Source organism: Hyla sarda, chromosome 3 (assembly GCF_029499605.1).
Source record: "Hyla sarda isolate aHylSar1 chromosome 3, aHylSar1.hap1, whole genome shotgun sequence".
NCBI lineage: Eukaryota > Metazoa > Chordata > Amphibia > Anura > Hylidae > Hyla > Hyla sarda.
Genome location: NC_079191.1, coordinates 317,874,652 through 317,901,349, shown reverse-complemented (window position 1 = coordinate 317,901,349; position 26,698 = coordinate 317,874,652). Strand labels below are relative to the sequence as shown.

General features: G+C 42.8%; 1 protein-coding gene across 2 annotated transcripts in view; it reads right to left on the bottom strand.

The window, feature by feature from the left end:
- Positions 1-338: 338 nt before the first annotated feature.
- SRD5A2 (steroid 5 alpha-reductase 2) overlaps positions 339-26,698 on the bottom strand; it is a 110,211-nt gene continuing 83,851 nt past the window's right edge. For both annotated transcript variants that reach the window (XM_056567161.1, XM_056567159.1), the window contains exons 5-6: positions 26,389-26,539; positions 339-1,065 (exon numbers count right to left, since the gene is read on the bottom strand). In XM_056567161.1, the coding sequence (XP_056423136.1) occupies positions 999-1,065; positions 26,389-26,539 (218 nt within the window). In that variant the 3' untranslated portion in view covers positions 339-998. The remainder of the gene's footprint in view (positions 1,066-26,388; positions 26,540-26,698) is intronic.

Sequence of the window (26,698 nt, the reverse complement as noted above, 5' to 3'; positions counted from 1 at the left end):
TTTTTTTTTATCCCAATACAAATGTTTTACTGTGTAAAAAAATATATATAAAGAAAAAAAGGACTCCTAATTGATTTATACCATCTCCCCAAATAAAAAGCAGTCAAAAACTGAATGTGTGTAAAAATTGTACAAATAAAAACTACAGATCATTCCAAAAAATACAAGCACCCATACAGCTCAGTCGACAGAATGATGAATCATTAATGACTCTCAAAATATGGAGACATAAAACTGAATAATTTCTGTGTGATTACTATAATCATACTGACCTGCAGAGAGAAATTGATATGCAAGAACACCCCCCAAAATTGTGAAAATGCTATCCTCATCCCCCCCCCCCCCCCCCCCCGAAAAAAAATCAATTATAAACTAAAACCGTGATGGTCAGAATGAAAAAATACAGAAACCACTGCGTCCTGAAGGCCAAATAGGCCATGTTCTTTATAGATTGAATACATAATAGTATAAAGGAGACCTCAGATACAAAAAAAAATCTTATTGACTGTACAGAGAGAATACAAGTCCTTTTCGACTACCGTTTATTAGAATAGATTGTATTAGAATTTTGTCAGGATGTCATGTGATTTATATTGTTCTTAATTTATTTGTGTTGACAAATTTTTGTGTGTTTTTATAAACCTTATCAGCATAGTACAACTGAAAGAAAAAATGTTAACTGTGCAAGGAGAATGCAAGTCCTTTTCTACTACAGTATATCAGTATACAGTAGATTGCACTGGGATATGTCAGGATGTCATGTGATTTATATTGTTCATTAATTCATCTTGACCCATTCAGTGTGTTTGTAAACCTTATCAGCATAGTACAATGGAAAGAAAAAATTTTGTTTGAAATTCTGCACTCATGTTTGCTTCTAGAGCTGTGCTGTAGTACCACACTGCATGATGAAAGTTGTTTCCAGTTTTCGGTTTCTTTGTTCAGGGTCCATGTCTTTTATTTGAGTGCAAAAAAAACCCATTATGGAATGTTTAATGTTAAAAAATGAAAGGAATCAGAACTTTCCGATTTTTAGGATAATCTTTGAATGTTTGAAGGTAAAACCTGAAAGAAAAATTTAATTTATAATTACATTTAAAACATAATAATTACATAATTTGTAAATTTTTAGACATGTAATGCAATTAAATATCCTGTTATTAAAAAAGCCAAACTCCACTGAAACTTCAAATTCCTACTCGCCCTATCATGTTTTTTTCAATTACTAATACAAATTATTATTTCCATTTAATATGCCTAACTTGAATGTAATATAGAAGTGCATTTCTGAAGAGCTATATGCAAAGTGGAATTAAACATTTCTTTCACGTAAACTGTGTTTTAACAACATATATATGTTGTTATTGCAGCGACAGGATACATGTTCAAACTAGACTTGCGATGTACATAGTTGACATAAGTGTTTGATCCTATATCCTGCCACTGCATCAACATTAGGAACTGTACAAATGAAGGTGGCAACATTACATAGTAACATAGTTCATAAGGTTGAAAAAAGGCCAGAGTCCATCAAGTTCAACCTATAACCCTAATGAGTCCCTACTGAGTTGATCCAGAGGAAGGCAAAACTAGAGGCATACTAGAGGTAAAAATTCCTTCCCGACTCCAAATTTGGCTGTCAGAATAAATCCCTTGATCAACGTTCTGTCCCTATAAATCTAGTATACATAACCAGCGATGTTGTTATTCTCCAAAAATGCATCCAGACCCCTTTTGAACTCCTTTACAGAGTTCACCATGACCACCTCCTCAGGCAGAGAATTCCACGGTCTCACTGCTCTTACAGTAAAGAACCCCCGTCTGTGCTGGTGTAGAAACCTTCTTTCCTCTAAACGTAGAGGATCCCCCCTTGTTATAATGTAGATACAGTCCTGGGTAGAGCTGGGCGGTATGACCAAATATGTGTATCACGGTATTTTTGTAATTTATGGCGGTACCACAGTATATAACGGGATTTCTTTCACTCCTCCCCCTCCCAACACAAATCATGATACCTGCCAGCGCTATTCTGCTTCCACCCCCACCCAAATCATGTTACCCGCCAGCGCTGTTCTGCTCCCCCCCAATTATTTATGATCCCAGTGGGGTACTACTCACATATGTCACCCGCAAGCACTGCCCTACTCCTCTTTGTTGTGGGCCACCGGTGTGACGGACGATGGAACTCTATACTGTATGCCAGTGGTCTCCAACCTGCGGACCTCCAGATGTTGCAAAACTACAACTCCCAGCATTTTGAAGTCGGCCATTTTGAATCCAACTTTTGTTTTTTCAATAGGAAGAGGGTCATGGGACACATCAAACTTATTGGGAATTTCACAAGAAAAACAATGATTTGCTTGGTTTTAACGTAACTTTATTCTTTCAAGAGTTATTTACAAGTTTCTGACCACTTATAAAATGCCTTCAATGTGCTGCCCATTGTGTTGGATTGTCAATGCAACCCTCTTCTCCCACTCTTCACACACTGATAGCAACACCGCAGGAGAAATGCTAGCACAGGCTTCCAGTATCCGTAGTTTCAGGTGTTGCAGAATGGGCAAAACAAAAATTGGAACAGGACCCTCAGTTTACGCAAAAGATTTTGTTCAGTGATGAGGCAAACTTTTATATGAATGGTGAGGTTAACAAACAAAACCACCGCTATTGGTCTGACACTAACCTACATTGGATAGATCCCAAGACTGTTGGAACACAAAAATTGATGGTATGGTGTGGTATATGGGGTACAAAGATAGTGGGGCCATTCTTCATCAATGGAAACCTCAAGGCCACTGGATATGCAAAATTGCTACATGATGATGTGTTTCCCTCTTTATGCACTGAAGCTGGCACGTTCCCAGAGTTTTTCCAGCAAGATGGTGCACCACCACATTATGGGTGTCAGGTCCGAGCATTCCTATCCACTGGAAAGTGGATTGGTTGTCGTGGGCCAGTTGAACGGCCCCCAAGGTCTCCTGATCTGTCCCCCTTAGACTTTTATCTTTGGGGTCATCTGAAGGCAATTGTCTATGCTGTGAAGATACGAGATGTGCAGCACCTGAAACTACGGATACTGGAAGCCTGTGCTAGCATTTCTCCTGCAGTGTTGCTATCAGTGTGTGAAGAGTGGGAGAAGAGGGTTGGATTGACAATCCAACACTATGGGCAGCACATTGAACATATTTTATAAGTGGTCAGAAACTTGTAAATAACTCATGAAAGAATGAAGTTACGTTAAAACCAAGCACATCGTTGTTTTTCTTGTGAAATTTCCAATAAGTGTGTGTCACATGACCCTCTTCCTATTGAAAAAACTAAAGTTGGATTCAAAATGGCAGCCATGATATCCACCCATCTTGAAGAGTTTCCCCCCCCCCTCACATATACTAATGTGCCACAAACAGGAAGTTAATATCACCAACCATTGCCATTTTATTAAGGTGTATCCATATAAATGGCCCATCCTGTATATTAAATAGAATAGGACCCAAGACGGACCCCTGTGGTACCCCACTAGTAACAGTCACCCAATCACATTAAGTACCATTAATAACCATCCTCTGTTTCCTATCACTGAGCCAGTTACTTACCCACTTACACACATTCTCCCCCAGCCCAATCCTTCTCATTTTATGCACCAACCTTTTATGTTGCACCGTATCAAATGCTTTGGAAAAATCCAGATATACGACATCCAGCGATTGCCCCTGGTCCAGTCTGGAGCTGACCTCCTCATAAAAGCTGATCAGGTAAGTTTGATAGGACCGATCCCTCATAAACCCATGCTGATATGGAGTCATACATTAATTTTTATCAATATACCCCTTGACCCCTTTTTAAACTCTTAAGGACTCAGGGCATACCTGTATGCCCTGTGCCCGGTCCCAGTGTTTAAAACGGGGTCACGTCGTGACCCCACATCACACGGGGTCTGTCCCGGCTGCTATTCAAAGCCGGGACCCTGGGCTAACAGTGTCTGAAAGTGAAAGTAAACACTTCCCGGCAGCTCAGTCGGGCTGATCGGGACATCGCGATAAAATCACGATGTTCCGATCAGCTAGGACGCAAGCGGAGGTCTCCTTACCTGTCTCCGCGGCGTCTGATCAGGGATTGATTGCTCCAAGCCTGAGCTACAGGCTTGAGCAATCGAGCCCCTATCTCACTGATCCGTGCAAAGCTATGGCTTTGCAGGGATCAACATAAGAGATCAGTGTGTGCAGTGTTGAAGGTCATTTAACCCCTTCCCTAATAAAAGTTTGAATCGCCCCCCTTTTCCCATAAAAAAAAAAAAACTGTGTAAATAAAAATAAAAATGTGGTATCGTCGCATACGGAAATGTCTGAACTATAAAAATATATCGTTAATTAAATCACACGGTCAATGGGGTACGCGCAAAAAAATTCCAAAGTCCAAAATAGCGTTTTTCTGGTCACTTTTTATATCATGAAAAAATTTATTAAAAGCGATCAAAAAGTCCGATCAATACAAAAATGATACCGATAAAAACGTAAGAACACAGCGCAAAAAATGAGTCCTCATACTGGCCCGTATGCGGAAAAATAAAGTTATAGGGGTAAGAAGATGAGAATTTTTAACATATAAATTTTCCTGCATGTAGTTATGATTTTTTTCCGAAGTACGACAATATCCAACCTATATAAGTAGGGTATCATTTTAACTGTATGGACTTACAGAATAAAGATAAGGTGTTATTTTTACCGAAAAATGCACTGCATAGAAACGGAAGCCCCCAAAATCTACAAAATGACATTTTTTTTCTTCAATTTTGTCGCACAATTAATTTTTTTTTTCCGTTTCGCCGTGGATTTTTGGGCAAAATGACTAATGTTACTTCAAAGTAGAATTGATGGCACAAAAAAATAAGCCATCATATGGAATTGTATGTGCAAAATTGAAAGCATTATGATTTTTAGAAGGTGATGAGGAAAAAATGAAAATGCAAAAATGGAAAAACGCTGAGTCCTTAAGGGGTTAAATATTGGCACCACATTTGCCAATGTGCCAGTCCTGGGGAACAGTCCCTGTTACTATAGAGTCCCTGAATATAAAAAAACGGGTCTGTCTATTACATTACTTAATTCTTTTAGAACACGGGTGAATGCCATCTGGACCTGGTGATTTGTCTATTTTGATTTTTTGTAGGCGGCACTGTACTTCTTCCTGGGTTAGACACGTGACCTGTATTGGGGAGTTTACCTTATCTCGCTGTATTTCACCTGGCATTTCATTTTCCTCGGTGAATACAGTGGAGAAGAATTTGTTTAATATATTTGCTTTTTCCTGATCCCCGTTTATAATTTCTTCCTCATCATTTTTTAAAGGGCCAACACTTTCATTTTTGACCTTTTTGCTATTTATATAGTTAAAGAACATTTTGGGGTTACTTTTACTCTCTTAGGCACTGAGTCTTTCTGTCTCTTGTGTTTTTTTTTTTTTTTTTCATATTTAAAATTTTTCTCTATGGCTTTTTAACCCCTTCCCGCTATTGGACGTATGCATACGTCCAGGCGAACTACACGTTCGCGCAAATGGACGTATGCATACGTCCAAGCGATCTCCTGCTCTTCCGCGGGCAGCGCAGGAGATCGCCGGCGGGACTCAGCTGTCGATCACAGCCGGAGTCCCACCACAGCTGTCGGGGCCACGATCGCGCCGGTCCCGGCAGCATTAACCCCATAGATGCCGTGATCAGTTCTGATCACGGCATCTATGGTGTTTGCAGGGGGAGCGCACTCCCCCTGCCCACCAACGGCGGCACCGCGATAAAATAAGGGGGATCGAGGGTGTCCAAGACACCCTCGATCCCCCTTGAAGAGATAGGAGTGAGGTGGCAGGGGTGCCACCCCTCCTATCCCTGCTATTGATCGGCGGAGCGACCGACCAATAGCAGACTGGGGGCGGGGGGGTTAAAGTTCGGTTCCCCCCGCTAGGCCCACCCATCGGTGTCCGGGCACAGCGGGGGGGAACCGTGTAGTAGCGGCGGCAGTCACTTACCCGATGGCGGAGCTCCAGATGACGGCGGCGGCTATGATCATGGCGGCGGTGGAGGTGAGTATGGCGCCGCGTGTCCGGGAGTCTGCTGCCTAGTAACATCTGCAGGGCGACAGTTTGGAGAGTGGTCTCTAAACTGTGGCCCTCCAGATGTTGCAAAACTACAACTCCCACCATGCCTTGACAGCTGTTTGCTGTGTTGGCATGCTGGGAGTTGTAGTTTTGCAAGATTTAGAGGGGTTCAGGCTAGAGATTACTGACAGTGGTCTCTAAACTGTAGCCCTCCAGATGTTAAAAAACTACAACTCCCAGCATGCCCAGACAGCAGTTTGCTGTCTTAGCATACTGAGATTTGTAGTTTTGCAACATCTGGAGGGCCACAGTTTAGAGACCACTGTCAGTGATCTCCAGCCTGAACCCCTCTAAATCTTGCAAAACTACAACTCCCAGCATTCAGGAACAGCAAAAGGCTGTCTCGGCATGCTGGGAGTTGTACTTGCGTGCCTCCAGCTGTTGCATAACTACATCTCCCAGCATTCCCTTTGGCAATCAGTACATGCTGAGAGTTGTAGTTCTACAACAGCTGGAGGCACACTGGTTGGGAAATACCGAGTTAGGTAATAGGTTCTATTACCTAACTCAGTATTTTCCAACCAGTGTGCCTTCATCTGTTGCAAAACTACAACTCCCAGCATGCACGTTCTGTCAGTGCATGCTGGGAGTTGTAGTTTTGCCCCCCCCTCCCATGTGAATGTACAGGTTACATTCACACTGGCGGCGGATTACAGCGAGTTCCCCGCTTCAAGTTTTAGCTGCGGCAAATTTTCCACCGCAGCTCAAACTCTTAGCGGTAGACTCAGTGTAATCTGCCTCCAGTGTAAATGTAACCTAAAACACTACACTACACTAACATAAAATAAAGAATAAAACACTACATATACACACGTACACAAGTACGTATCACAAGTACGTACAAATTTGTAACGCAATTTCTCCTGACTACGGAGATACCCCATATGTGGGCGCAAAGTGTTCTGCGGGCGCACAACAAGGCTCAGAAGGGAGAGTGCACCATGTAAATTTGAGGTCTGAATTGGTGATTTGCACAGAGGTGGCTGATTTTACAGCGGTTCTGACATAAGCGCAAAACAATAAATACCCACATGTGACCCCATTTTGGAAACTACACCCCTCACGGAATGTAATAAGGGGTACAGTGAGCATTTACACCCCACAGGTGTCTGACAGATCTTTGAAACAGGGGTCTGTGAAAATGAAGAATAACATTTTTAATTTGCACAGCCCACTGTTCCAAACATCCGTCAAATGCCAGTGGGGTGTAAATTCTCACTGCACCCCTTATTACATTCCGTGAGGGGTGTAGTTTTGAAAATGGGGTCACATGTGGGGGGGGTCCACTGTTCTGGCACCCTTGGGGCTTTGTAAATACACATGGCCAAATTCTCTCTCCAAAAGCTCAATGATGCTCCTTCTCTTCTGAGCATTGTAGTTCGCCCCCAGTGCACTTCACGTCCACTTATGGGGTATTTCCATACTCAGAAGAGATGGGTTTACAAATTTTGGGGGGTATTTGCTGCTATTATCCCTTGTAAAAATGTAAAATTTGGGGGAAAACATGCATTTTAGTGTAAAAAAAATTTTTTTTTTTTTACATATGCAAAAGTCGTGAAACACCTGTGGGGTATTAAGGTTCAGTTTACCCCTTGTTACGTTCCCCAAGGGGTCTAGTTTCCAAAATTGTATGCCATGTTTTTTTTTTTTTTTTTTTTTGCTGTCCTGGCACCATAGGGGCTTCCTAAATGCGGCATGCCCCCAGAGCAAAATTTGCTTCCAAAAAGCCAAATGTGACTCTTCTGAGACCTGTAGTGCGCCAGCAGAGCACTTTTCATCCTCATATGGGGTGTTTTCTGAATCGGGAGAAATTGGGCTTCAAATTTTGGGGGGTATTTTCTGCTATTACCTTTTTTTTAAATGTAAAATTTTTGCTAAACCAAGCATTTTTGGTAAATTTTTTTTTATTTTTTTTACATATGCAAAAGTCGTGAAACACCTGTGGGGTATTAAGGCTCACTTAATTCCTTGTTACGTTCCTCAAGGGGTCTAGTTTCCAAAATGGTATGCCATGTGTTTTTTTATTTTTTTTTTGCTGTTTTGGCACTATAGGGGCTTCCTAAATGCAACATGCCCCCCAAAAACCATTTCAGAAAAACGTACTCTCCAAAATCGCCTTGTCGCTCCTTCGCTTCTGAGCCCTCTACTGCGCCCGCCGAACAATTTACATAGACATATGAGGTATGTGCTTACTCGAGAGAAATTGGGCTACAAATATAAGTATATATTTTATCCTTTTACCCCTTGTAAAAATTCAAAAATTGGGTCTACAAGAACATGCAAGTGTAAAAAATGAAGAATTTGAATTTTCTCCTTCACTTTGCTGCTTTTCCTGTGAAACACCTAAAGGGTTAAAACACTTACTGAATGTCATTTTGAATACTTTGCGGGGTGCAGTTTTTATAATGGGGTCATTTATGGGGTATTTCTAATATGAAGACCCTTCAAATCCACTTCAAACCTGAACTGGTCCATGAAAAATAGCGAGTTTGAAAATTTTGTGAAAGGGTACGTTCCCACACGACATATTTTGCTGCGTATTTGCTGCGTATTTGGTGCTGAATATTTTCCTACCCATTGGCTTCAACAGGGAAAATAAAATACGCAGCAGCAAATACGCCGTGTGGGAACATACCCAAAAATTGTAAAATTGCTGCTGAACTTTGAAGCCCTCTGATGTCTTCCAATAGTAAAAACATGTCAATGTTATGATGAAAATATAAAGTAGACATATTGTATGTGAATCCAAAAAAAATATATATTTGGAATATCCATTTTTCTTAAAAGCAGAGAGCTTCAAAGTTAGAAAAATGCAAAATTTTCAATTTTTTCATCAAATTTGGGGATTTTTCACCAAGAAAGGATGCAAGTTACCACAAAAAATTACCACTATGTTAAAGTAGAATATGTCACGAAAAAACTATCTCGGAATCAGATTGATAAGTAAAAGCATTCCAGAGTTATTAATGTTTAAAGTGACAGTGGTCAGATGTGCAAAAAAGGGCTGCGTCCTAGAGGTGAAAATGGGCTGTGTCCTTAAGGGGTTAATGCTTCTTCACTGTCGTCCTGTTTTAGTAGTTTAAATGCTTTATTTTTGGTTTTCTTTTATTTCTGGCCCTTTTTATTTCCATAAGGTATATACATCTTACAGTGAGAGTTTAAGATATTTTTAAGTCTCCCATTTAGTGTCAGTATTCTTGTTTTTCAGGACATTATCCCATTTTTTATTGTTGGGGGCATCTCTGAGTTGGTTAAACTTTTGCCTTCCTAAAGCTCATTGTTTTTGTGGCCCCTGCAAGATTCCCTTATTGAAGTTATAATGTATTTTATTATGATCACTATTTCCTAGGTGTCCTTCTACTTGCACATTAGTTACTCTGTCAGGTCTATTGGTTAATATTAAGTCTAGTAGGGCGCCCCCTCTGGTCGGGCCCTGCACCATTTGGGACAGATAATTGTCAGAAACCTGTTTCCTTTATGAGATTCACAGGTCTCAGTCTCCCAGTTTATATCAGGATAGTTAAAGTCCCCCATTATTATCACCTCATTCTGATTTGCTGCCTTGTTTATTTGCCTCAGTAATTGATCTTCTGCCTCTTCCATTATATTTGGTGGCTTATAGCAAACCCCTATCAGAATTTTTTTATTTTCATCTCCATATATTTCTACACATAATGCCTCCACATTATACTTTCCCTCCAGTATATCCTCCCGCGGTGCGGCCTTCAGACTGGACTTTTCATCATCCTCCTCCACGCTATCTGAGGAGATGGCACCTTCCTCATTCTGGATCCTCCTGGCCTCCTTATTCAGCTCGTCATTCCTCAGGGTCTCAGCAGCAAGGTTAGCCTCTGGGAAAGGATTAGAGGTCATCCCGGTAACTCTGGCTTTCCCCATCACCCTATCCCTTTTGGCTTTTATCAAGACATCTTAGTTGGACTGGTGTCTTTTTCTTGCTGTTCCTCACTGAGCTCTCAGTTCTCTCACCTCTGTTAATCCCCTCCCCAGCAGATTCTGGCTCCTGATCTTCATCCGCGGGGGCCAAGACCGCATTAGCAAAAGAACGAGGACAACGACTGAATGGGTGACCTAAGTCCCCATACAGGTGACACCTAATTTCTGCACAAGATGTGGCAAGATGGCCTACACCCCCACACAAGGCACATTTCTGTATCGTACAGTTTGCACTGAAGTGTGTGGGGTCACAGCTTTGGCTGACCCTGGTAGAAAATCTGGATACGATCCCTACCGAGAAAGGCAGAGGGTGGAATATGGATAACTGTATTTCCTGAAGGCTTACGTTTTACCAAAAACATCCAGGCTCCTGACCAGATGCCAAACTCGTCCCTGTTCTTCTGGGGAACTCCCATGACCTCGCCATACTGTCCTAACCAGGTGATGATGTCTATACAAAGATAGTGATTTGTTATGGGTCAAAATGGTCACTCTCTTTATTTAGTTTTGATGAGACAATGCCTGCACAACAAAGTCTCACCAGCCGGGCTCATTCTTTACCAATTCATAGTTCTACCAGAAAAGCTCAAGCCCCTCTGGCCAAACACAACTGATATCGAATTCAGGAGAACCATAGGGATGTATAAAGGCATAGATATCAACCACCTTGAAGCACATATTTAGCAAGAGCTCAACCACTTTGGTCCTTGATGGACACATATCTTTGCCCTGCCACCAAAGACTAACCACATTCCTACGGTTACTACCTGTCCCGGCTGTTGCGAGGGACCACACAGTATCCCCCCTCTTTCCTTTCGGAAGGCAGAGAGACCATGCCCTTCTATCCAATATGACAAATCAACTGCTCTACCCTCTACATTGATCGACCTTTCCTCCTTTTTCAGAGCTTCCAGAAGAAGTAGTTGCAATAAACCGTCCCTAGATTCAGGAGATGAGGAAAGTATCCTACTACCCCCAGCAGTGACATTTGCATAACTCCTGTCTGTCACCAATGGGGGGACAACCGGAGAAGACCCTACACCACTATTTTTAACAATGCCCTCATACCCAGTCACATTACCACCACCCCCAATAACATTATCTCTAAGCATATCATCACCCTCGATGACAACATCCCCACCACCCCCAACAACAACATCAGCACCAACCCCAATATCATGGTCCCCAACAAAAATTTTTCTAGCCCCATCACCACCACCCCCAACAAGAGCAACACCACCACCTCCCCCAAAAACACTTTCCCTGGTAACATCAACTTCCATCCTCTCCCCAGTCATACACCCCACACCCCCATTTACCTTCTCCCTCACACTGGCTGGACCAGAGACAGATAAAACGTCAGCAGCAGATGATGATAATGATGAATTTTCAGTCCATTTTGCCTCGGTATCACGGGGCACTAGGGCTGGAACAACCTCCGCTGGCTCTTTAAGGGACTGGGCAGCATGCTTACCCAGTCTAGAGAAGGCCCCAGCCCTGTTCTTATTAGTGCCCTCTGCCTCATCAGCAATTTCACCAATCCTATCAGGGCGCCGCTGATCAGTGGGATCAGCGGCGCCAATGCAAAACAATATTTGTCCCTTACTGTCCGGGCTTTCGGCCGATGCCTTCTCTGCTCCATCCCTGCTACTGCAAACAGGCATGGAGCTCTATGCCCTTTTAGTACCTGTACTCTCCCCGCACCTTTGAGTCCACCACAGAACAGGGGCTGGACTGGGTAACGGGGCTCGCACAATGAGCTGATCCTGCGGTCGATTCAGGGTTTACAGGGAGGGAGGTGTAGATGTAACTCGCCACTTCTTGCTGCTTTGGCTTGGTCTTCTTTCTTTTCTTCTTACCCTTAGGTGCCTCATCCGGGAGGTAATTTCCGAATACCAGGTTCTGAGGACACACTGGGGATTTAAGCATTCTTATCTGGGCCATCAGCGCCCCTCCCTGGCCACTGCTGTCACTATCCTCCCCTGAGTCAGCAGTTGACACTGCTGGCTGCTATGCAGGGGGGCCACTGTACTGGTCTTGCTGCAGGCTACCAAGTGGATCTGGCTGTTGGTCTCTGTCCATCTCCTCCGCATCATCCATCTGGCTTTCAGGTTGCAGCCCCATCAAACTTCTCTTTGTTTTCAGCCATTTCCCTGAAGCGGTCGTTGTTTACCATTTTCTCTTTAAAAGGGCCACTCCTCTCCCTTAACTCTGCTTTCCTCTCCTCCAATGCATTGATTTCAGCCATAAGTCTTTTTATCTGTGCCTGAATTTCTGGCTTCCTCTTCTTCGGAGTAACATCAGCCCTGGCACGGGCACATCTTAGTCCCTCCTGAAGCCTCCTGGCAGCTTTGCTGGCGTCTTCATACTCATGGAGGTGACATATTACCCGGGTGCCATAGGTGGAAATAGACTCCTGGGTCCTCCACACTCCCCAGCCTTCCTCGCTGAGGTCGGCTTCACCTCCATGAGTACTCTGCCTTCCTCCAGATGCACCCAGCTTTCCTGAGTTGGGATCTTCATTTCCAGAAACCTTTCGACTTCTATCCTCTGTGGGGGGGAGTTGGAGCCATATTGCTGCGACTCCGGGTGGAACGCCTCACTCCCACATCCTCTGATGTACAGGCCGCTTGCTGGCTTCTCCTGCTCCCCTGCGGCCTATTCTGGGGAGCAGAAGCCTGTGCCTCGCCTCCCTCACTCATCCCTGGAAACCCACTCTTTCCCTGGGGGGGAGGAGGAAGCAGGCTCCAGGGGGAAAAGATGGTAACTCCCTGGAGTTCAGGAGGCACAGCAGACACATCTGAACTGAAGCATGACCACACCCACCATGAATTGGTCAGAACTCCAGAGCTGTACGCACTATTCTGCTGGTGGGGTCACTGTGTACATACATTACATTACTTGTTGGGGGGTAAAAAAATGCTGCGGCCAGATGTTTGCAGGGAGTCAATGTGAAAATGCAAAATACCAAACCCACTTTACGTTTTTGGGTTTGGTGGTTTTTTTTTTCCCCCCTGATCTGTGCGTTTTGCTGTGATTTGGCACTCGCTGGCAGTTTTCACAAATCGCAGCATGCTGAAGCAAAAACGCCATAATTCTTACATCGTAGGTAAGAAGTAATGCATAGCATCACTGCTTATCACCACCACCATACAGTATCCAGCAGTGTATACAGTCCCTGCAGCTCTATTTAACTCTTTCCTTGCTGGGAAAGTGGATAGCGATAGTGCTCAGCACAGCAAGAACTGCAAAAGCACAAGAAAAAATGCCCAAAAATGCAAAAACAAGTGAAAAAGCAGTGGCAGTTTTTGTGTGTTTTTCTAGGTAAATAAACAAGTGGAAACCTAGCTTTGGGGGTCTCTGGGAGCAGGAATCTGAGGACTTAGGGGGGTCTGGGGAGGGCAGAAGGGTTTGGGGGGGAATTAGGGCTCGTCCACACTATGTACTTCTGCCAGCAGAATTCCGCTTGTTTTCAATGGGATTCTGCTGCTTCATGTACACTATGGAATTGTCACAGCTAAAATCTGCCAGTGTAATGGATGCCCACCCAAAGACACAGTGTGTGGTTATATTATTTTCGGGGGGCATGTTGTTTTGACAGTATAATATACAGGGGGCACAAGGTCTGGCAGTATTATATTTAGGAAGCACAGTGTCTTGAAGGGTTATAATATTGTTGACTTCGTACAGAAGATAAAGATAGTCTGGCAAAGGGAGGAATCAATGATTTCAAGGCCTCAAACTTTACAGAGGAAGATGGAGCTGGAAAAAGACACGGCATCTGGACCAGATAAAGAAGAAATGGAACAACAACAGAGGAGACGTCTCCTGTGAGTCATTTTTATCATTGTATATTTTCATGACTGTCCCATCACTGCTGTAGTCACTTCTAAGTTTTTCAGTAATAACGGATGAAATTTGAGGCTCTACAGCTGTTACAAAACTATAACTCTCATCGGAAGCTCTCCAGACATAATGCGTGTTGTAGCTTTGTAACAGATGGAAAGGGCAACTTGATCTGAGGTGATTTTAGACTACATGCAGACCATTTTATTTTAATGGGCACCCAAAAAAAAAAAGGGGGCTGCATAGCCTAATATGCCTAAAATAGGCCTATTTTTGGTATGTTTCTTACTTGACTAGACGGCAACAAGTCTCAGTGGGTAAGGAGGGGGGACTGCCTCGGGGGAGTTGTTTGGGGACCCCATCATGCTGAACTGCTCTGTCTTTCAGGCAGCCTTAATCTGGCCCTGGTGCCAAGCAACGAGGATATAGGCAGGAGGGGCTAGCTGATGCTGGAGAGGGTATAAGCATAGTACAGCAGAGGCAGAGCTGAAATGGTGTTATAGCAACACAGAGTCTGTGGAACAGCAGAGCTGAGGAACTCTGGCAAATGCAGCCAGAACTCTGGCAAATGCAGCCAGGTGATGCAGACTTGATGAGAGTTTACATACCAAAATGAAAAGCTAGCAGTCATAAATTATTACAACATCCAAATTAGGGTTAAAAAATAAACTATTTTATTGCACATGAAAGACACAAAACATCTAAAATCAATTAACCCCTTCATGACGCAGGGCATATAGGTACATCCTTGCGTCCTGGTACTTAACCCCTTAGGGTGCATTCCCACACGGCGAATACACAGCGTATTTCACACTGTGCAAAATTTACAGCAGCAGCGGGAAACACGCTGCGTATTCCCTGCTCACTATACACACAGGGCTTTCCGGCAGCAGCCCTATGCGTGTAGTGAGTTTTAGAGGAGTTTTAGAGGCGGGGCCATGTGCCGGCGTGTGCCTCCACCTCCAAAACTCACTGCAGACATAGGGCTGCCGCCAGAAAGCCCTGTGTGTATAGTGAGCAAGGAATACGCAGCATATTTCACGCTGCTGCCGTAAATGTTGCGCTGCGTATACGCCGTGTGGGAGCGCACCCTTAAGGACACAGCCCATTTTGACCTTAAGGATTTTGCATTTTTGGTTTTTTCCTCTTCGCCTTCTAAAAATCATAACTCTCTTATGTTTTCATCCGCAGACCCATAGGAGAGCTTGTTTTTTGCATGACCAATTGTCCTTCGTAATGACATTAATCATTATACCATAAAGTGTATGGCGCAACCAAAAAGGTATTATTTGTGTGGGAAAACTGAAAAGAAAACCCCAATTTTGCAAATTTTGGAAGGTTTTGTTTTCACGCTGTACTCTTTATGGTAAAAAGGACATGTTTTCTTCTGTGCGTACCTTTTCTAATCACTTTTTATAAAAATTTTTGGAATGTGATGTCACAAAAAAGCAGCAATTTTGGATTTAGTTTTTTTTTCTACGTTTACGTTCACTGTACGGGATCATTAACATTATATTTTGATAGCTTGAACATTTACACACCTGGCAATACCAGATATGTTTAATAATTTTTTTTTCGCTCTGGGATAAAATGGAAAAAAGAGTCCATTTAAATTTGTATTAGGAGAGGGGTGTTTTTTCAGCGATGACTGATATCCGCCATTACCGGTGGGCCCCTGGTTGTTGATAGCTGCCGGGACTTGCAGTGCATGATGCGAGCATCGGTCCATGGACCATAGGACTAGAGATGAGCGAACTTACAGTAAATTTGATTCGTCACGAACTTCTCAGCTCGGCAGTTGATGACTTTTCCTGCATAAATTAGTTCAGCCTTCAGGTGCTCCGGTGGGCTGGAAAAGGTGGATACATTCCTAGGAAAGAGTCTCCTAGGACTGTATCCACCTTTTCCAGCCCACCGGAGCACCTGAAAGCTGAACTAATTTATGCAGGAAAAGTCATCAACTGCCGAGCCGAGAAGTTCGTGACGAATCGAATTTACTGTAAGTTCGCTCATCTCTACATAGGACCATAATAAATAATATTACAGATGATTATCACTAAATATGTACATCCTGAGAATCAGGATTCTCAGAGGTTGTATTCTCACTCCATTTTTTGCATTGGTCTGCTTTTTCTACTCAGACTTATTTTTCCAGGATAGCACTATTAGCCTAGATCCAGGGCTATTCCAGGTCTTTTGTATTTATGAATTGCTTTATTTTTCATTGCGGTTTTTGTGTTATTATTTATTTGCAAAGACTTGCTTTACAGATCAGTGATTCTTCATTCCTGCATATTCGGATACCCACTAGTAATTTGCTTTTGGATGTATATATTTTGTGATAATCATCTGTAATATTATTTATTATGGTCCATGGTGGAGTTTTTGTGATTACCTCTGGTTATTACACATATATTTCTTGAGCTTATTTATGCTCCCCACAGGGGGGAGTGTAGTTGGTAGAAGATTGGTTGTCTCCACTCCATTTTTCTGATTTTAATTGATTTTAACCCCTTAAGGACCAAACCCATTATGACCTTAAGGAATAGAGCATTTTTTGCACATACTTATGAATTTGATTCCGAAATAGTTTTTATTTTATTTTTTATTTTTTTGTGACATATTCTACTTGCATCACTTGAAAATTCATTTTGGATGGATATGCCAGATAAATTATATATTGATTCACATATACAATGGGCGAGATTTATCAAAGGATTTAGACTGGTTTTTCCTATTTAAAATTGTCGCACAGAAAGTCGCAGTCTAAATATGTGCAACTTTTGATTTAGAGGATTTTTAGAACATGATGCATTCTAGTCTATTTTAGATGGAAAAATGCATTGGTGCAGAATTTACCAAAAGCGACTTCTTGGCGACAAGTCGCATCGGCTGAAAGTACGCCGAAATGTCAGACCATGCTGGAGCAGGTTTAAATACAGTCTAAAGCATAGATCATGCAGTCAGTGCGCAGAATTTATCAAGAGCCGTGCGACTTATGATAAATTAGGCGCACAATAGACCAGCCAAACACTCTGTAGTTTGGTCTATATTGATGCGGGACATAGACAGCTTTCATAAATCCCCCCCAATATGTCTACTTTATGTTTGCATCATAAAGTTGACACGTTTTTACTTTTGGAAGACATCAGAGGGCTTCAAAGTTCAGCAGCAGTTTTCCAATTTTTCACAATTTTCAAAATGGGAATTTTTCAGGGACCAGTTCAGTTTTGAAGTGTATTTGAGGGGCCCTCATATTAGAAATACTCCATAAATGACCCCATTATAAAAACTGCACCCCTCAACGTATTCAAAATGACATTCAGTAAGTGTGTTAACCCTTTAGGTGTTTCACATGAATAGCAGCAATGTGAAGGAGAAAATTCTAAATCTTTTTTTTTTTTTTTTTTTTTTAACACTAACATGTTCTTGTAGACCCAGTTTTGAAATTTTACAAGGGGTAAAAGTAGAAAAAAACAAAACAAAATATGTAACCCAATTTCGCTCGAGTAAGGAAATACCTCATATGTGGATGCAGGGGTGTGGAAATTAGAAAAAAAACTACTTGTCCAAGGGACTAAAGCGGAACACAATCTACTTGTCCCTCAAGAAAATCCACTTGTCCTGGTAGATGAAATAATTTCAACCAAAATAGTACGATCCCCCCCCATTAGACCACCAGGGATGGTTATAAGATCCCTTTAGACACTGCTGTCAACTTAGACAGCGGTGATCTAATGGTTTAATAGCGGCCACGGTGATCACAGCATGCCAGGCTATTAGCGGCCGGAGAGCTGTAGATAGCTCCTTTTACACCAGAGGCAAGCCCCCATCTGACCCCTATAACTCCAATTTCTCCATATACAGGGATGTATGAGGGTAATCTTATGTGCCGTGATCTGTAGTTTTTATCGGAACCATTTATTGTCAGACCTTTTATTAGGAAAGGGGCTTATTCACAATATACGCACTTTTTAAAATATTTTAATCACTATTTCAGTCTTCATAGGGACTTACCGTATTTTTCGCCCTATGGGTTCAAAATAAAGATTTTGAACCCAATAGTGGTCTTCAACCTGCGGACGTTGGCTGTCCGGGCATGCTGGGAGTTGTAGTTTTGCAACATCTGGAGGTCCGCAGATTGAAGACCACTGCATAGGAGGTAATACTCACGTGTCCCCGCCGCTCCGGACCCGTCACCGCTGCCCTGGATGTCGCTCCATCGCTGTCGCCGTGTCCCCGTCTCTCCGGAACGTCTCTGCTGCAGGCCGGGTATCCACGCTCTCCGTCGCCGCCATCACGTCGTTACGCACGCCGACGCACATATGCGATGACGTGATGACGACGAAGGAGAGCGCCGGCCATACAGGAGATCCCTGAACGGAGAAGACACCGAGGAGGCAGGTAAGGTCCCTCCTGGTGTCCTGTAAGCACTAATCCGGCTATTCAGTTGGGCTGTTCGGGACCGCCACAGTGAAATCGCCTGACTGAACAGCTGGGTTAGTGTCACTTTCCCTTCAGACGCAGCGGTCAGCTTTGAACTTCGCGTCTGAAGGGTTTATACAGGGCATCACCGCGATCGGTGATGTCCTGTAGTAGCCGCGGGTCCCGGCTGTTGATGGCTGCAGGGACCGCCGCGATAGGGGTGTATTCGCCGTATAAGACGCACCGACTTCCCCCCCCCCCCCCCTTTTGGGTAAGAAAAAGAAAAAGTGCGTCTTATACGGCAAAAAATATGGTATATATGGAGTCTTTTGATTGGATAACAGTGAACACCGCTGTGTTACTGGGGGGGGGGGGGGGGTTCTGCTTCTCCAGTTTTTGTGGTCAGAAAATGCTGGAAGTTGCATTTAGTTACTAGATAACTACAACTCCCAGCATGCCCTGATACAGCCTATGGTTGTGTGGGTGTTGCAGCATGTTGCACTGTATAGTAGTCCCATTAAAGTTATTGTGTAACATGCTGGCTCTGCAGCTGACCCGAACCAAAACTACAACTCCAAGCATGTTACACATTATAGTTCTACAGTTTAGGTTATGGTGTAACATGCTGGAAGTTGTAGTTTTGGTTCGGGCGTGTTTGCATGCATCCGTGGGGCTCTTGGGCGGTGGGTGAGTATTAAGGGGGTGGGATTCTGGGGGTGCAATTTAGTGCGGGCGGCCAGAAACCACTGAAAAAAAAATAAAAAAATTAGATAGCAAAACTAGTAGCAGCCCTTGTCAGTCCGCCCCTGTACAAAACATACATGCATACACATATCATACATACACATATACATACACCAGTCACTGCCCCCTATATCATACATTACATACATACATCATACATACATACATACACCCGCCTCTGCCCCCCATCATACATACACATATACATACACCGGCCACTGACCCTTATATTATACATTACATACATACATCATACATATACACATCATACATACATACACCGGCCACTGCCCCCTATATTATACAGTATGTACATACATCATAGACACATCATACATACATACACCGGCCACTGCCCCCTGTATTATACAGCATATACATACATACACAGGCCACTGCCCCCTATATTATACAGTATATACATACATAGACACATCATACATACATACACCGGCCACTGCCCCCTGTATTATACAGCATATACATACATACACAGGCCACTGCCCCTTATATTATACAGCATATACATACATACACAGGCCACTGCCCCTTATATTATACAGTACATACATATATCATACATAGACACATCATACATATATACACTGGCCACTGCCCCCTATATTATACAGTATATACATACATCATACATAGACACATCATACATACATACACCAGCCACTGCCCCCTATATTATACAGTATATACATACATAGACACATCATACATACACTGGCCACTGCCCCCTATATTATACAGTATATACATACATAGACACATCATACATACACCGGCCACTGCCCCCTATATTATACAGTATATACATACATCATACATACAGACACATCATACATACACCGGCCACTGCCCCCTATATTATACAGTATATACATACATCATACATAGACACTAGAGATGAGCGAACTTACAGTAAATTCGATTTGTCACGAACTTCTCGCCTCGGCAGTTGATGACTTTTCCTGCATAAATTAGTTCAGCTTTCCGGTGCTCTGGTGGGCTGGAAAAGGTGGATACAGTCCTAGGAGACTCTTTCCTAGGAATGTATCCACCTTTTCCAGCCCACCGGAGCACCTGAAGGCTGAACTAAATTACGCAGGAAAAGTCAACTGCCGAGCCGAGAAGTTCGTGACGAATCGAATTTACTGTAAGTTTGCTCATCTCTAATAGACACATCATACATACACCGGCCACTGCCCCCTATATTATACAATATATACATAGACATATCATACATACACCGGCCACTGCCTCCTATATTATACAGTATATACATACATCATACATATATACACTGGCCACTGCCCCCTATATTATACAGTATATACATACATAGACACATCATACATACATACACCGGCCACTACCCCTATATCATACATAACATACACACACACATCATACATAGACACATCATACATATACATACACCAGCCACTGCCCCCTATATTATACATTACATACATAGTTACATACACATCATACATACACCCGCCGCTGCTTCCCCATCATACATTACATACACACATACACCATACACACATCATACATACACAGACATCATACACACATCACGCATACACTCAAACTATACATATACACCATACACATACACCATACATATACACCATACATATGCACACATCATACATACACCCGCCACTGATACACCCCCCCTAATTATACATTACATACATATACAACCCCCCCCCCCCCCCCCCCCCCCTGAGATTTCCGAAGTCGGTCCGGCCCTGCTAGCCCGATACAGGGCTAAATCTATGAAAAATTCACCTGCCCGGCGCCCAAAACTACTTGTCCCAGGCGTCGGGCGATAGGATTCCCTCATCCCTGGGATGTAAAATGCTCTACGGGTGCACTAGAAAGCTCAGAAGCAAAGGAGTGACAATGGGATTTTGGAGAGTGAGTTTTGCTGAAATGGTTTTTTTTTGGGGGGGGGGCATGTGGCATTTAGAAAGCCCCTATGGTGCCAGAACAGCAAAAAAATAAATAAATAAATAAACCCCACATGGCACACTATTTTGGAAACTGCACTCCTCATGGCACGTAACAAGGGGTACAGTGAGCCTTAACACTCCACAGGTGTTTGGTGACTTTCCGGTAAAGTTGGATCTGTAAATAAATAAAATAAAATTTTCACAAAAATGTATCCTATGCGGGTGCACTACAATGCTCAGAAGAGAAGGAGCACCATTGGGGTTTTGGAGAGAGAATTTGTTTGGAATGGAAGTTGAAGTCCATGTGCGTTTACAAATCCCCCATGGTGCCAGAACAGTGTACTCCCCCCCCCCCCCCACCCCCACACATGTGACCCCATTTTGGAAACTACACCCCTTATGGAATGTAATAAGGGGTGCAGTAAGCATTTACACCCCACTGGCGTTTGACAGACTTTTGGAACAGTGGTCTGTACAAATGAAAAATATAAATTTTCAGACACCTGTGGGGGTAAATATTCACTGCACCCCTTATTGCATTCCGTGAGGGGTGTAGTTTCCTAAATGAGGTCACATGTGGGGGGCACTGTTCTTGTACCATAAGGGCTTTGTAAATGCACATGGTCTTAAATTCCAGCCAAATTCTCTCTCCAAAAGCCCAATGGTGCTCCTTCTCTTCTGAGCCCTGTAGTGTGGCAGCAGAGCACTTTACGTCTACATATGGGGTATTTATATACCCAGTAGAAATGGTTTTACAAATTATGGGGGGATTTTTTCCTATTACCCCTTGTGAAAATGAAAAATTTGGGATAACACCAGCATTTTAGAGAAAAAAAATTCATTTACACGTCAAACTTTAACGGAAATTCTTCAAACACTTGTGGGGTGTTTAGACTCACTATACCCCTTGTTACGTTCCATAAGGGGTGTAGATTCCAAAATGGTATCACATGTGGGTGTGTTTTTTTTTTTTTGCATTTATGCAAGAACCACTGTAACGATCAGCCACCCCCGTGCAAATCGCCTCAAATGTACATGGCGCTCTCTGTCCTGAGCCTTTTTTTGTGCTCACAGAGCATTTTACATCCACATATGGGGTATTTCTGTACAATTGTGTTACAAATTTTGTGGGTCTTTTTTTCCTTTTACCTCTTGTGAAAATGAAAAGTATATGGCAACACCAGCATGGTAGTGTAAAAATATATATATATATATTTTTTTTTACAATAACATGCGGGAGTAGACCCCAACTTAACCTTTTCATAAGGGGTAAAAGGAGAAAAAGCCTCTCCCCCCCCCCAAACTTGTTAGGCAATTTCTCCTGAGTACGTAAATACCACATATGTGGCCCTAAACCGTTGCCTTGAAATACGACAGGGCTCCAAAGTGTTAGAGCGCCATGCGCATTTGAGGCCTACTCTAGGGATTTGCATAGGGGCAGACTCGGGTGCAAGAATTACACTTTCCTCCAATACCAAAATTAGCCTACGGCAGTGTTTCCCAAACAGGGTGCCTCCAGCTGTTGCAAAACTCCCAGCATTCCTGGACAGTGAATGGCTGTCTGGCAATACTAGGAGTTGTTGTTTTGCAACAGCTGGAGGCTCCGTTTTGGAAACAGTGCAGTACGAGACGTTTTCAATTTTTATTGGGGTGTCTGTGTGTATAACTGTGTAGGGGTATATGCAGTGTTTTTACCCTTTATTTTGTGTAGTGTAGTGTTTTTAGGGTACATTCACAAGGGTGGGGGTTTACAGTGAGTGAGAGTTTGAGCTGCAGCAGAGAATTTGCTGCATCTCAAACTTGTAACGATAAACTCAATGTAAACCCCCGCCCGTGTGAATGTACCCTGTACATTCACATGAGGGGAGGGGGGGGGGGGGGCAAACCTCCAGCTGTTGCAAAACTACAACTCCCAGCACGCCCTTTTGCTGTCCGTGCATGGAGGTTATAGTTATGCAACAGCTGGAGGCATACTGGTTGCAAAACACTGGAAGTTTACTTAACTCAGTGTTTTGCAATCAATGTGCCTCCAGCTGTTGCAATACTACAACTCCCACCATGTACGGTCTGTCTGTACATGCTAGGAGTTGTAGTTTGCTACAGCTGGAGGCACAAAAACTCTGTTTCGCAACCAGTGTGCCTTCAGCTGTTGCAAAACTAAAACTCTCAGCATTCACTTACAGCCGAAGAGCATGCTGGGACTTGTAGTTATGCAAAAGCTGGAGGCACACTACTGCAACACCCAGCATGCCCTTTGGTAGTTTGTGCATGCTGGGGGTTGTAATTTTGCAACAGCTGGAGGTACACTTTCATAGAAAAATGTGCCTCCAGCTGTTGCATAACTCCAACCCCCAGCATGCACAAACTATCAAAGGGCATGCTGCGAGTTGTAGTTGTGCCTTATGTTGCATAACAACAACTCCCAGCATGCCCTTTTGTGCATGCTGGAAGTTGTTGCTAAGCAACAGCAGAAGGCCAGCCTTACCTCCTGCTGCTGCGCACGCCGGATCCTCCTGGGGACCCGATGTCTGGGATCGGGGGCCCCAGCCTCAGGAACATACTCTCGGTGATGGGTGAGATTTTCAAACCTGTGAGATACTCAGACTGCTCCTCCTCTCTGAACTCAGACTGCTAAGGAGCGAGCTCTGTATTCTGAGAACTTAATTTACCATGGGGAGGTTGTAAGTTTGCACAGGGAAAATACAGAGCAGGGGGCAGGGAGAGAGGACGTACATGCACAGCTCTTCACGGACTTCTATCTGTGAAAAACGACATACTGCACTGCACTGCACGGGCTGGGGATAAGGGGGGGGGCATACTGCACTCCTCCCCTCTCTCCTCCTCACTCCTCCCCGCTCTAGCTTCGGAAAACTTCGGAGAGCGGTCCGAGTATCTCACGGGTTTGAAAATATCACCCGTCACCGACACCCGCTCTCGTCCTCCGGAACAGGGGCGGAGCAGGTGATGTTGGGACACCCCTACAGCACTTATCACCCGTTTTTTTCCGGGACCCGAGTGACCCTGAATCACTGCAAATCGTCTATTTGAATTGATGAGCGATCTGCAGCGATCGCTGACATGGGGGGAGGGGTGTCTCAGCAAGATTTCAGCAGGCATCCTGGTCTGGTCCCAGCCCGGCGTGCGGTGGGGACCGGAATTCCTACAGTCTTATAAGTACCAGGACGTCAGGGCTTATCTGTATATTAAATGATTTTTGTGTCTTTCATATGCAACAAAATGTTTATTTTTTACACTAATTTGGATGTTGTGTATTATGGCTTCTAGCTTTTCTTTTTGGTACATGTTTGAATTTTTGCCAGTTTGTTGCACTTGCCTCACTACTTCAGCTGTGCCCATTCAACAATTCACTTTGTCTTTGATTAGAGTTTAGGCATGGTTGGCAGTCCAAGTCATAAACTGGAGAATCAAGCAGGTACAAGGCATCAGGCAAGAGCAAGGTTAGGATATCAGGCTTCTGTATTTAAAAGTTTCTATCATATTCCCTCTGTCTCTTCTTTCTTCCAAGCTATACATGTTAAGATCCTTTTAACCTTTCCTAGTAAGTTTATCCTGCAATCCATTTACTAGTTGGCAGCTCTTCTCTGTATTCTCTATAAAGTATCTATATCCTTCTGGATAAATGGTCTCCAGTACTACACACAATACTCCAAGTGAGGTCTCACCAATGCTCTGTACAGCGGCACGACCACTTCCCTCTTTCTTCTGCTAATACCTCTCCCTATACACCGAAGCATATGGCTAGCATTTCCAGCTGCTCTATGACATTGTCTGCCTACATTTAAGTCTTCTGAAATAATGGCCCCTAAATCCCTTTCCTCAGATACTGAGGTCAGGATTATATCACATATTCTATATTCTACCTTTAGGTTTACATGCCCAAGGTGCATTATCTTGCACTTATCCACATTAAAAGTTGCCAGAGTTTTGATAATTTTTCTAGTTCACATAAACTCTTTTCCATTTGGCATATCCCTCCAGGAACATCAACTCTGTTACATATCTTTGTTTTATCAGCAAAATGACCATTACTTTACCTTGTATTCTGTCACTCCTATACCAACCTAAACCACTTGACAATATGGGAATCAAAGATAAAAGATTACAGTTTATTGATAAGTCTTCTAAGTGGCACAATGTGAAAGGTCTTACTAGAATCTAGATAATCGATGTTTAGTGCCCCTCTAGAATCTAGATTATCGATGTTTAGTGCTTATTTTTGTCACCCAAAGAAAAAAAATATCAATATGATTAGTTTGACATGATCTCCCTGAAGTTAACCCATGTTGTATAAGCCATGTGATTTTAATTACTCCACTATTGATGTTAGACTTGGTATTTAATTTCCCAATTCCTCCCTACTACCTTTTTACCTTTTTTGTAAATGAACATTTACTAATTTCCAATCTTCTAGAACTAAATCTGTTAACTGTTTTGCTAGTACCACGCTATGCTCTTTTAAAGTAGTTATCTGGCGGGTTGATCCTAACAATTCCCATTGTGTGGGCTATAAAAAATAATAATAAACCTCTATTTCCCTCCAGTGCTCCCACTGTGCCTACAGTGTCCTACTCTGGTCCCTCTGTGCTATCATCTTCCTGTGCTGCAACGTGACCACAGTCACGTCCCACTTTGGCCAGTAGTAAGTACCAGTATATTTTTATATCCCACACAATGAGCATTGTTTGGAAACCCCATCCTCTCCATCTGGATAACCCTTTTAATAAGTTTGAATGTATCCTATCAGGCACCTGTAATTTATTTGTCTTAACATTAGACAGCTGACATAGAACCTCTTTCTCTGTAAAGACATGTGCATCCAATAATTATTTAGTCTTGCTCAATAACTGAGGCCCTTTTCTTTCATTTTCTTCTGTGAAAACTAAGCAGAAGTATTGATTGAGGCAGTCGGCTAGTTTTTTTCTTCTACAAACCTTCCTTCCTTAATTTTTATTTTAATTATTCCTTGTTTTAATTTCCTTTTTTTCATTTATGTATCTGAAAAATGTCTGATCCCCTTTTTCACTGACTAAGCTAGTTTCTATTCTGCCTGTGCTTTAGAAGCTCTTTCTAACTTGCTTGGCCTCTTTTTGCCTAATCTTATAGTTCATTGTTCTGTTTTGTGTTTTTATTTTTTTATTTTTTTTTTATAATTACCACAGCGGTCGCTTCCTGCTTTTGCTAGGTTTTGTGTATTTCCCTTTTTATTGTCATAAAAACTGTAATGAAATAAAAGGTCGTAAAATAAATGTCTTTTAAATAATAAACAGTTGTGCCTTACTTGTGGTGATGATAAGCCCTTGGCCCAATGCAACTCATGGTGAATAATGCAAAGGCAAATGCTGGCAGAGACCATGTTGCTATAGCAAAACCATACCATTCCACAATTTCACCCAGGAAATTGGCGCCAGTTACAAAGTTAAACATTCCTCCTATAAAGAAAATAATCAAATTAACACAGCATATCCAAACAGATAACAGATTTTTTTTATCATGTGTCTGTGATGTCAAATTTATTTGTTATGGTGGAAAATTCAAAAGAAAAATGCAATTTTGCTAATTTGTGAGGGCTTTGTTTTTACGTAGTAAAC